The sequence below is a fragment of the Hetaerina americana genome, unplaced genomic scaffold, assembly GCF_022747635.1.
Source record: "Hetaerina americana unplaced genomic scaffold, ioHetAmer1.1.p SCAF_90, whole genome shotgun sequence".
Lineage (NCBI taxonomy): Eukaryota > Metazoa > Arthropoda > Insecta > Odonata > Calopterygidae > Hetaerina > Hetaerina americana.
In genome coordinates, this window is record NW_027287539.1 from 1,222,658 (window position 1) to 1,234,659 (window position 12,002).

Below are 12,002 nucleotides of genomic sequence, written 5' to 3' on the forward strand. Positions count from 1 at the left end.
ATCTTCATCTTATTAAAGATGTAAATTGCATCAAAATTTACCAAATTTTACAAAAATATTTTCAAAAATGGTCAAAATCTTAAAAATTCAAGCTATTTTAAATCTCCATTAAAGAAATTTGTTGAACAATAACTGATGTCATCTATTTAAATTATTTTTTTATATTTTTAAGTTCATGTTTGCTTCAATATTTCATCTCCTAATGTTGTATTTGCCTTTCAAAATTCCGGTTGCTGCTTTCCTAAAATTTTTTTATAACCGTGCTGAAACAGCATCTTGCAAAGTGATGTATATCACTTTTTTGGTGAAGCCTTCGGAATGCAAATTGGCAGAGAGAAGTTGAGTCTTATAGGATCCAACACTTTACAGTGGCGATGGTCAAGGCATACAGTGCCCTATGTATGTTGAAAAAAATTTCACGGAAGGTGAATGGGAAAAATGGATTCTAGAAGCTTTAATAAGATCAAATAGGAGGATATAGGAAAGTCAAGGTGTGTGGATAGAGAAACAGGTAAAATAGAAGAAAGGGGAAACATATAGGTATGGTGTATCAAAAGCCACCAAGGAAACTGTGGGATCAGTTAATAAGACTAATGCCAGGAAACTATGGATTACACATGAGGAAATAAAGCATGTGAAGGAGAACTAGGAAGAAGAAAGTACAAAAAGACAAGAAATTAACTGAGGTGTGAAGTGAATAGTGGGTGAGAAGCATGGTGGAAGGTGGCAACTTATCTGCAACCGGTACATGCCTCAGACTTCTTAGGTTCTTGTAGCATATGGGGAGTCGGCATGGGCAGTGTTAGGGAGAGGGACAAGACTGGCGTTTCAGTGATCGCCTGTGCTTTTCATTGGTATAAATCCACCGGAAGGAGAATGCATTTTCACACAATTATAGGTGTAAAGAACGAGGATAGGAATACACCAAATAATTAACACATGGACAGTGGGGAAGGTAAAAGGATTCAGGTTCTAAGCAGAAAAACGTTTCCTTGAGCAGGACTTGAGCCATGGAGTCTGGACTTGCCAGGCCGATGCTCTTACAATTAAGCTTCCATTGAAATGTAATTACCTGTGGAATCTGGAAGGCATTTATGTAACCAAGTCCAAATTCTTTGACCAAGAGATTGTGTTCAGGAGCTATTTTATATATGTGTGAGATCAACTGAATATCATTCCTTAATCCTCTACCTCTATATATCCGTACATATGGCTGTCATATTTGAAATTCCTTAGTAAAAAATCATTTAAATTTTGATGCTCTGTTTGTAGCATCATGTAGTGAAAACCCCAGGTACATGTACAATGTGCATAGCATAAGTAGTTGCTGTTACTTTTCTTTGCTGTATGCATACTGGTCTTTATTTTTCTCTGACACACAGGTTCAAATTACACGGAAAAATGTGATGTGTTCAGCTGGGGCATAATCCTGTGGGAGGTTCTGGCTCGGCAGAAGCCGTTTGATGGCATTTACATGTCAGCATTCCGCATAATGTGGGCCGTGCACACTGGGGAGCGGCCGCCGCTCATCCGACACTGCCCTCCCCCTCTCGAGCAGCTCATGACCAGGTGAGTGAGTGGGGGTGGGTAAGAGGCACCATGGGCCATGCTGCCCTCTCAGCCAGATGTACATTGCGATGATTTAATGATTCTGTTCATGTTTACAGTTGCTGGGATAAAAACCCAGCCAACAGACCATCGATGGGAGAAGTGGTCAACATCATGTCAGAATTATTTCCATTTTTTGGTGGGCATGATGAACCAATTCAATATGTTGACTCATCCGAAGGCTCTCCGATGGGTAAGTGTGACCTAAATAGTTCATTACAAAGCTAATTGTTGGTAGAAAGAATAAATATTAGAGAAGGCGAGCGAGGAGTAAGTTCATGTGTGCCATTGGGTGACATTAGGTAGAGTTAGAATATTCAGGAATAGGAGGAAGAGTGGAGAGAACCATGACATTGACATTAGCCTATTGTTAATGATGGGCATCAAGGGGGCCACAGTTAAAATGCCCTGGTTGATGCATTGGCGTACTGCACTGTGTTCTCCATGTTAAACCCCAAGTAGGGATCAGGGTACCACTGAAAAATCCTACCACCACCAGATGTGACACCTAAGTCCGAAGGCAGTGCATATATATATATATATATATATATATATATATATATAAATGTATATGTGTGTATATATATATAAATGTATATTTCTATATATATATATACATATATATATATATGTATATATATATATATATATATATATATATATATATATATATATATATATATATATATGTATATATATATGCACATATATATATATATATATATATATATATGTATATATATATGCACATATATATATATATATATATATATATATATATATATATATATATATATATATATATATATATATGTATATATATATATGCATACATATATATACATATATACATATACATATATATATATATATATATATATATATATATATATATATATGTATATAAATACATACATACATATATATATATATATATATGTATATATATACATACATACATATATATATGTATGTATATATATATATGTATGTATATATATATATGTATGTATATATATGTATATATATGTATATATATATATGTATGTATATATATGTATATATATATATGTATGTATATATATGTATGTATGTATATATATGTATATATATATATATTTACATATATATATTTACATATATATACATATATATATGTATATATATACATATATATATATATATATATATATATATATATATATATATATATATATCAATTCATGCCACTGTAGCTAATAATAATCTTCAACTATTTATGATCACAAATTTTCATTGTTCCACACCAAGAGCAAAAAAAAACTCATGGAAAAGTCTGGAATTGAAAGGGTTACAAATGGGTGAATGACAATGTGAGTGGCAAAATGACAACTTGAGCTATCATTTGCCCTATCCTTGTATGAGCTGTAACTGAAATAATTCTTGGAGTTGTATGTGAAAAATGACAATTTTTTCCTTATATACCAGGGTGGGGTGAAAAGTTTCCGACCTAACAAATATACAAGACATTATTTCTGAAATTATCTGAGGTCAGAAACTTTTCAGACCACCCTCGTATTGTAGCTGCCTAAAGATGGTGCGTGCTGCAATTGGATCTCATAGTGGTAGCAGTTATTAGGGGAGACGACCGACAGCTGAGGTCATTTGAACCATGAGGGATGGATGGGAAAGGAGGAAGGGTGGAGAGAAAGCCAGCGACTGAATTAGCCTGTTCTAAATGAAAGTTGCCAAGGAGTGGGCAGCTTAACATCCCTTCTGATGGACGGCGTACTCACTCAAAGTGTTCTCCGCAAACCACCTCAAGTAGGGATTGGGATACCACTGAAAAAGATCTGCCGTCTTCTCGATTCATGCCCGGGTCCTCTGCGTGAGAAGCCAGTACATTAGCCACCATGCCATCAGGGTCCCCTTGACACTCATTATATGGAATAAGCTGTTTTTGAAAACTGCCAAGTTCTTGTATTAAATGCGTAAGTACCTTGCATAAGTCCATAAATCTGTTCTGGACGAGATGCCAAAAACATGCATATGTAATTATATGGCATTTATTCATCATTAATGCTCATGAAAAAGGCCAAACTACCGATCTTCCCTATAAAAGCACCACAATATCATATACCTTGTATACAGCATCATGAGAGTGTCATCTGAGTAATTCATTTTTTGTGTGGAATTCTAGCCTTGAAGTTCAATGTGCTACCATAGCCAAAATGATTTGTTCTCGAGGGTTAAACTCAATGCATGTTCTTATTTACTCTTAAAGGGTTCTAAACAAATGTAAGTGTAACTAGAGGGATACAACTTATTTAGGGTGGTTCATCGTCTCTTAGTTTTCTTGGTGAAATACAGCTTGTCCATTTGGGTTGCCACCGTGGCATTAAAAATCAATGCTGCCACAAATTAATAAGCCATGAGAGTTTTCCTGTAGAGTTTACTTTGTTAACGGGAATGCATGGTATTTCTTAATGCCATCCATCAAAAGAGAGCTAATTCTCATTATTTGGGGGTTCGCGATGGTGCGGTGGCTAGCGTACTGGCTACCCACCCTGAGGGCTCGGGTTTAAATCCTGGAGGTGTTGAAAATTTTGCAGTGGTATCTCGATCCCTACTTGAGGTGCTTTGTGGAGGGTACTTAGAGTGAGTAAGCCGTCCGTCAGATGGGACGTAAAGCTGCGGACCCTTTGGCGTCTTTCGTAAAGAGTAGGTTAATGTTGATGCCGGGTTTCTCTCCACCCTTCATCCTTTCCTGTCCATCCCTTATGGCGAAAATGGCTTCAGCTGTCGGTTGTCTCCTCTTAATACTACTGTTACTTCTCATTATTTTTTGAGAAAGGGATAGGATGAGAATAAAGTTTCCATGTCTCCAAAATTTAAATTTTAAAAGCATAGTTCATGTGGTTATTTTATTAATTTGATGGTAAAAATGGCAAGTATTCTTTTTTTCAGGCGAGGATGATGGTGATACATATGTCCGATCAATGAGTGATGACTTCACGGACACCCCAGAAGAATGTATGTGTAAGCATTTACTTATGAATGAATATTGATGAAACTTATCATTGAAAGATTGTTAGCGTGGGCGAATCCATTGATTTTTAACTATCTGTAATTGATTCAGTCACAGACTCATTTATTCCAACTGATGCCAACCAGAGCATTATTGAAGAAAGGGAAAACTTCAAGGTACCAGTTCCAGAGAGCAGACTAACACACCCTCTCCACATTCACGTGGATGAGGTGAGTACGGGAGTGGGCAAGCGGCCTTACACTTATCCTCTTATGCATGCAATCTCTTCAGCTGCCCTGCACTGACCCCTCGAGGGCACCTTTGGGAGGGCTGTCATTTAGTTAAGGACCTGGTGTGCCAATATATTTTCTCTTTTTTCATATAGTTGATTTGGAATATAATGGGATGTGGTAACACACCATTCCTGTGTGTTGCATAAATTACTTGCGCCCACTGAAAATGACTTCTTGCCAAGTGGGGGCAGTAAATGATTAAACGCAGTTAATGGTTAATGACAGTTAATGAATTAATTTCCATTTCATGTTAATGAATTGTGAAGAAAATAATGTCTTATGCTGCCATAATGGTACAATCCATGGTGGTATTATTAGAAAATATGGGAATATTCATTTATAGCAATCCCGCATATAGCAAAATTCTGCCTATGAGTTGAGTACTCGGTCCGATGGACATTTCTATGGTCGCACATTTTAATCATCGGGCATATGATGAGTTCGGATGAGACAATCTCAGCTATAGTGAATTATCCTTTGGTCAATCATTCCATATTTTATAATGAAATTCTCACCATTTCCATCTCCTAACCAACCCTTCCTGCATTGTAAGTTTTTCTAATGCATGGCATCACTTAAACCGCCCTCAAGAGTGGCCGCCTGCAGTGCTGCTGCTGCTGTTTGGCATATCCTTCCGTCAGGTGTTTGATGCAAAGGAAATCTTCATTGAGAACTCCTTAATGCTCCATGAAATTTTTAAAGTTTTATGGTACACAAACTGGTATAATGTTATTAACTAAATTGATGAACATTAATCCAAAAACACACTACAAAATGAACATTGATATGTAATCAACTTATGCTAAAAAATTTTTAACTGCGAAGGATGTAACTCATCGAGCCTCTCCGTCTACATTGTTCATCTAATTCAAACTATGTGAAAAAAAGAGTAATTGTTGATTGGCTTTATGCGGTTTGTGAAGCTGATGAATCATCCTGAAAACTTCCTCTTCCATGTTCATCTGACTTATTTATTGCTGGAAAATTTTCTCTGTTGGAGTCACTATTGGATGTTTGTCATTGCCATCATATTCATTCTCTCCTGTGTCCGAACCTCTTATCGGTGTCAAGGCGACCTCGGGGATGGAGTACCTCATTGACAGTCAGCACATCTGTAATATGTGTCGCCCACTCAAACCAAACCTCAAACTCGTTTAAATTTGCTGACAACTTAAAGGTGATTGTATTTTCTCTCATCCACCAGTGAAACTTTGGTCAGCTTCTTCTTCTGGAGGTTCTGTGTTACCAATGTGAACCTCTTCATCAGTGATGACCTTAAATTCAGCTTTTCGGAAGAAATTGTGCACCGTTTGTGGCCTTACTTGATCCCAAAACATCGATTACAAAGAAGGAATAGTGAGAGAGCGTGTAAAGCCATACTTTCTTCCTGCACTCGTACTCTTTTTTAAAAATAGCCTTAATAATGTTGGGTATAAACTTAGTTAAATGTGATAATTAGTGTTGGTGGCACTTACTGCGGCAAAATGCATAGCCTGATGACTTATAGTTGATGACTGATGGTTGATTTTCATGGCCTTCTTCTCTACCTTCTGGTCAACCAAATTGGATAGGTGTCCAACCAACATCTTCTTACAGTGATGCTTTATCACCCCGATGATTCTCATATAATAACAGGTTGGAGCTTTCATGTGGCATTAGGTGGAAAGAATTCGGCCTGAACATTTTTAGGGAAACCTAAATCTGTTGGATGTCCAGGGTGGCAATCGATGAATAAAATAAAGATAAGATTCATAGCCTCCACCTTCTAGTCAAGTTTCTTCAGCCACTCACTGAACAGAGCTCCAGACATCCATGCCTTATTTTAGTGCTTGTATTCACATGGAAATGGTTACATGTTATTAGATTCTTGCCTAGGTTTGGTGGATTTCTTATCAGCAAGGGGTTGTAACTTCCCTTATCCGTCTGTATTGCAGCATGGAATAACAGTGACTCACTTTTTGCTGTTGTCTATCTCTGTGGCATGACTCTCTATGGAATACCATGTTCTTATCAATAAAGATTAAAGAAAAAGCTCCTATTCATCTGAATTGAATATGCCTCCAGGCATGTATCTCTTGTTTTTCGTGGGAAGAATTTCATTAACCCACTTGTCAATGGATATATGATCAACTGCCTTGGGTTTACCACTAATTTGCTGGTATGCAATTTTTTTCCTCTTCCTAAATGGATCCAGCCATTCATTCGTTGCTGAAAATCCTTGAATATGCCTACAACTAGCTATTTTCTCCAGTTCCTCTTTAAAGTTTTGACCATTGAGTTAGATGTTGTTGGCTCTAGTTTGATCAAACCATTCCACAAGCCTGTCCTCTTAATTCTTTAATCTCTGGTGTTTTAGTTTCTTTCTTTTTACATTGCCCTCAGCTGTAACTTTTTCAGAAGGCCCTTTTGAGCTTAAACAGTAGATGGTGAGATGTTGTATTTCTTGGCCATTTCCCCTGTTGAAATTTGGAAAAAAAAGATTATACTGTGAGATAAAGGTAAATTAAAAAGGATCTGTTGTGTTAATACCGAAGATTAGTGGTTAAAAAAGCTTGTGCTCCTATGGCGTGCATAGCAAAAAATTACAGAGTTCCAATGTTGCAAAATCCCATTAATGACAAAGTACTGTGTCTTCAAATTCTTTTTAAGCAACTTCTTAATTCTATTATTATCTGGAGTTGCCATCTAAATTTGTAAAAGGACCGCATTTTTAAAGCACCTGAACATATTTTGATAGTTAATAAGATAAAAACAATATTCAAATGCAACCATAAACTTTAGCAGTGATATTTAAGACTGTTTTGGTGTATAACACTCAGAAGTTATGTCACTTCAGGCCGTGTGTTATCTTGTATTCCTTTTGAGAAGTAAGCATATTTATGACATGCAAGGTGATATGTTGCTGCTTTAAGGCCTAGAGAAAGATTTTTTTTAAATTTCCGCTATGTATTAAGTACAGAGAGTAGAACACCTTCGGGTTCATTTCCATGAAGATGATGCTTGAAAAAAATTCAATTTATCTGCCTTATTCAACATTTTTCTTTTATACTTCCTATCTTATCAAAATGCTTGTCGCAAGTATAGAAATCATCAAACCTATGCCCAATGCAGTATTTTTTTTAGGCGCAAGTCATCATACCATGGAAACTTCAGTACTATCACACCTTTTAAGTTACCAAAATTTGATCTTTTTTGAAAGATACGGTGCCTATCTTGATTGTAGTTACTCAGTACGTGTGATCCTTCCGTTGAGTTTTGCTAATTTCATGTATAAGTTAAGATAAACCTTCATTTATACAGTTGAAGATATGAACTGTGCTTAAAATGTTACTTTCGTAGAGATGACATAGACATTCTCTGTAAAAAATCGCAATTGGTGTTGGATCCGTTCACTGATAATGTCATTAGTTCTATGCATTAGGAGAAGTATGTATGTTTTATTAGGACTATAGCATCTGATGCTGTGAATGTTTTCTCATTCGGTATGTAAATGTGAATTCAGAGCTCTGCGTGAATGGAGGCATATGTTGAAACTGGAAAATTGGAGTACATTTCTGATTCTTTGATAGTGGGCTCATGCTAAAATGAGTCTGATCCCATTAGAAATTTTCGAACAATTGCGATAAAGCGGACGTACAGCATTCCAACCAAAGGCCCAGGTTCAAATCCTGGAACAAATACTTTTCAAAGGTATCCTGAACCCTACTTGTGGTGCTTTGTGGAGAGCACTTTGAGTGAGTACGACGTCCATCGGATGGGACATTAAACTGCAAACCCCTTGACGCCTTTCGACAAGAGTAGGCTAATCCTGATACCGGGTTTCTCTCCACCCTTCCTTTCCCATCCATCCCTAATGGCGCCAATGGCCTTAGCTGTCAGTTGCCTCCCATAAAAACTACTGCTACTCGAACAAGTGAAAATGAAAGGATTGCGTTCAATCAAAAATTAGCCATTCCAAAGTATGAGGTTGTTTAATATGAGGCATATTCAAAAAGTAAGAGCTGTGGGGTCATAAAAATAAATTCATCGGAAAAAGTTTTCTTTGGATGTTTTAATTTACTGTGAACCAACATCACTTCTCTACGGATTCGCCATTAACCTTGTAGCTTTTTTCGATTGCTGCACCAGCAGTTTTAATCTCTCACCATAGAAGTTCACCGTGGAGGAATAGAACTATTTGACAATGGTGTTCTTGAGTTCATCATTTTCTTCGAACCGTTTGCCCACTAAGCCTTAGTTTCGAGTGCAAGAAGTAGAAATAGTCACTAATTTCCAGGTCTGGACTGTAGTGTGAGTGATCAAAAAGTTCCCAACCAATCGTGAATCCTCTCTCCCTGGCTCAGACAGCGGTGTGAGGGCAAGGAGGAGGAGAACTATTCTGGATGACAGTTTCCCTCGCTGTTCATTTTGGATCACACATCTCAGTTCGGTGAGTATTTCATAGGATGCATCAGCTGCAATTACCGTCCCACATTCCATGAAATCAACCAAAAGAGCACCCTTTTCATCCCTGAAAATGGTGGTCAGTACTTTAGGACTTGGGGAAAAAGAATACTTGAAGTTTTTTGGTTTTAGTGGAGTTCAATGGTTCGAGTGCTTTGACTGTTGTTTTGTTTTTGTGTTGGCATAGGATATTCACATCTCATTGCCTGAAACAATGTGGGAAAACTAGTCATCTCCATCTGTGGTCCATAAATGCTTGTCCACACAGCATTCTTTGCTCTTTTTATTGGTTGGTAAGCATTTTTGGTACCCAACATGCACAGGGTTTGTTATATCTGAGCTTTTTTTCCATGACACTCATGTAAATGCTGATGCATCTGTCAAGAGGAAATTTATCAGCCAGAACACTAATTGTCAATTGTTAATCAGATTGAAGTTCTTGGTTCACTTGTTGAACAATGATTCTCTCATCAGATTCTGGATAAACTGGGCCTGTATTCTTTATCATGCACATTATTTGTACGGCCATGTTTGAAGTCTCAACACCACTATCCAACCTTTCCTTCACCCATTGCTCTAGTTCTATAAATTAGGCATGACTCGATGAATTTCGGTGGCTGATGATCCTTTTACATGTGAAAATCGAATTGAATGTGACTGGTGGAAGCAATCTTTTTGGTGGACATGTTATCTGTATTCATGAGCAGATAAACAACTGCTGAATCAAAAAAATAACTTGAGTGGCTCCAGAAACGGGCAATAGATGGCGCTGGATGCATACAACAATTTTTTGGGTTTTCGATGGCCAATGATTGTGAAGTGGGGAGAGAAATACCTAATTTTTTTTTCAAGTTGAAAATATATAAGTAGTTATTTCCTTTATTATATAGCGTGATGGGGAAAAGGCAAAGTCAGTTTGAAATTATGGAATAACCTTATGTGATGGTGTGTTTTTTGAAAAAAAGTGAAGTGTACGAAAGTGAATTTGGTGTTACACGATGCCCGCAGAGGTTGAAAAAAATTCTGAGTATATCGCTTTCCCTATTAGTTAATTAATAGTTGATTGAAATTCCCACAGGAAACACTATTTTTACCTGCAGAAGTTTCTCAGTGTTTTATGAATTTTCAGGTCCCTGGGCCCCCTTTGATACTTTTACTTTATAAATTCTTCAGTAATGTGCAGAAAACTAAGTTATAATTCTAATTATAAATTTCCTTGCCTTTTGATTTTGAAGACACAGCTAACAGGCAACCAAACATGGCATTAATATATGCCTGTTATTAGTACACAATCACTGAAGAAATAGGGGAGCATGTGAAAGAAAAGTATTTAACCTTTGATGAAATATTTGATCAGTATGCTCATACTCTTCATTTAGTTTAACATCAAACTTTTGACTGATAATCTTACTCAAAAGATATACTTCGCAGCTATTTTTTCCATTAGTTAAGTGATGCTAAATATTCACTGAATGGTTAGGTTTAAGTGTTTTTGGTAGATGGAGCTCATGCCATGAAGACTTCGAGTTGCATGGAGTCTATTGATGATAATAAATGGTGCAGCACATGTTACCACCCTCCATTACACAGTTTGGGAAGTGAAATATATTAAATTATATTAAATTGAACAATCTTTTCTGAGTAGTTGTAAATTAGCTTTAAAAAGTATAGTCGCTTTGAGAAATGGACCTGATGAAACATTTGAAAAAGTGAAATCTTTAACCATGGTGAAATCTTACTTAAATGAACGTATATCCAAGCTAAACAAAATATATTTCTAATTTAGATTTCTAAAATAAATTTCTAATGTATAAAAACTTAAATCAATGCAAATGAATTAATTGTTTTGACTATGTTCTACATCATGTATGCAATATTCCTCCTTTAATCAATTTGACTGCATAGACAATTGGCTTTAATTTTATAGACTATGGATAGATTTATTCTAATGTCATGATAGGTTTTTATTTTACCACTTTGGATAAAAATAATAAGTATTAATTTACTCTCAACAGCAAATACAAATAAAAAGTAACTACCAAACATGCAATAGCATTATGGCTATTTTGTTAAAATTTCCATGTAAATCCCTCGATTAGGGTAGAATACTGCGAGAATGTTAACATTTCCAAATTTAATTACACAAAGTGTTATTTTTTAAATTTGACATTGATAAAATCTTAGGTCTCTGTTGATAATTTTTTTACAGTGCAACTGAATATTTGTGTGCTCATATGCATGAATTAAATATTGGGCATGCTTATTTGTTCATGGATTGGATGTGCACTGAATAAGGAAATTTGGAAATTTTTAATTAAATAAAAATTGGATATTGCCATTAAATGGTAATCTGATGGAAGAGGGCCATGTCCCGCTCAGCTAGAGAAATGCTAGCGTGGGTTTTTCATTTTCATCCTTCAGTGCCCTTGGAGACCGGCATTTAGGAATAATGGTTTTAGTACCCATAAAAATTGATTTTATTATTAATCTGAATGGGAAAAAGTATGAAATTGCAAGGTTATTCCTTGGTGACTTTTTGTTTTCTTATTAACATCAGTCAGGTTGGTAGGTCTCTGGTACCTTTTTCACATTCCTCTGCCTCCCAAAGATTGTGACTCTAAGAAGCTATTCCAATTATTTCAGGAATCTGT

General features: G+C 36.2%; 1 protein-coding gene across 2 annotated transcripts in view; it reads left to right on the plus strand.

Annotated features, from left to right (window-relative positions):
• The window catches only part of LOC139699786 (mitogen-activated protein kinase kinase kinase 7-like), a 64,650-nt gene that overhangs the window by 9,984 nt on the left and 42,664 nt on the right, over positions 1-12,002 (plus strand). The window contains exons 5-8 of one of the 2 annotated variants that reach the window (XM_071598223.1): positions 1,383-1,569; positions 1,668-1,801; positions 4,555-4,626; positions 4,727-4,845. In XM_071598223.1, coding sequence (XP_071454324.1) covers positions 1,383-1,569; positions 1,668-1,801; positions 4,555-4,626; positions 4,727-4,845 — 512 coding nt within the window. The remainder of the gene's footprint in view (positions 1-1,382; positions 1,570-1,667; positions 1,802-4,554; positions 4,627-4,726; positions 4,846-12,002) is intronic. The other variant, XM_071598224.1, reaches the window with a different exon arrangement.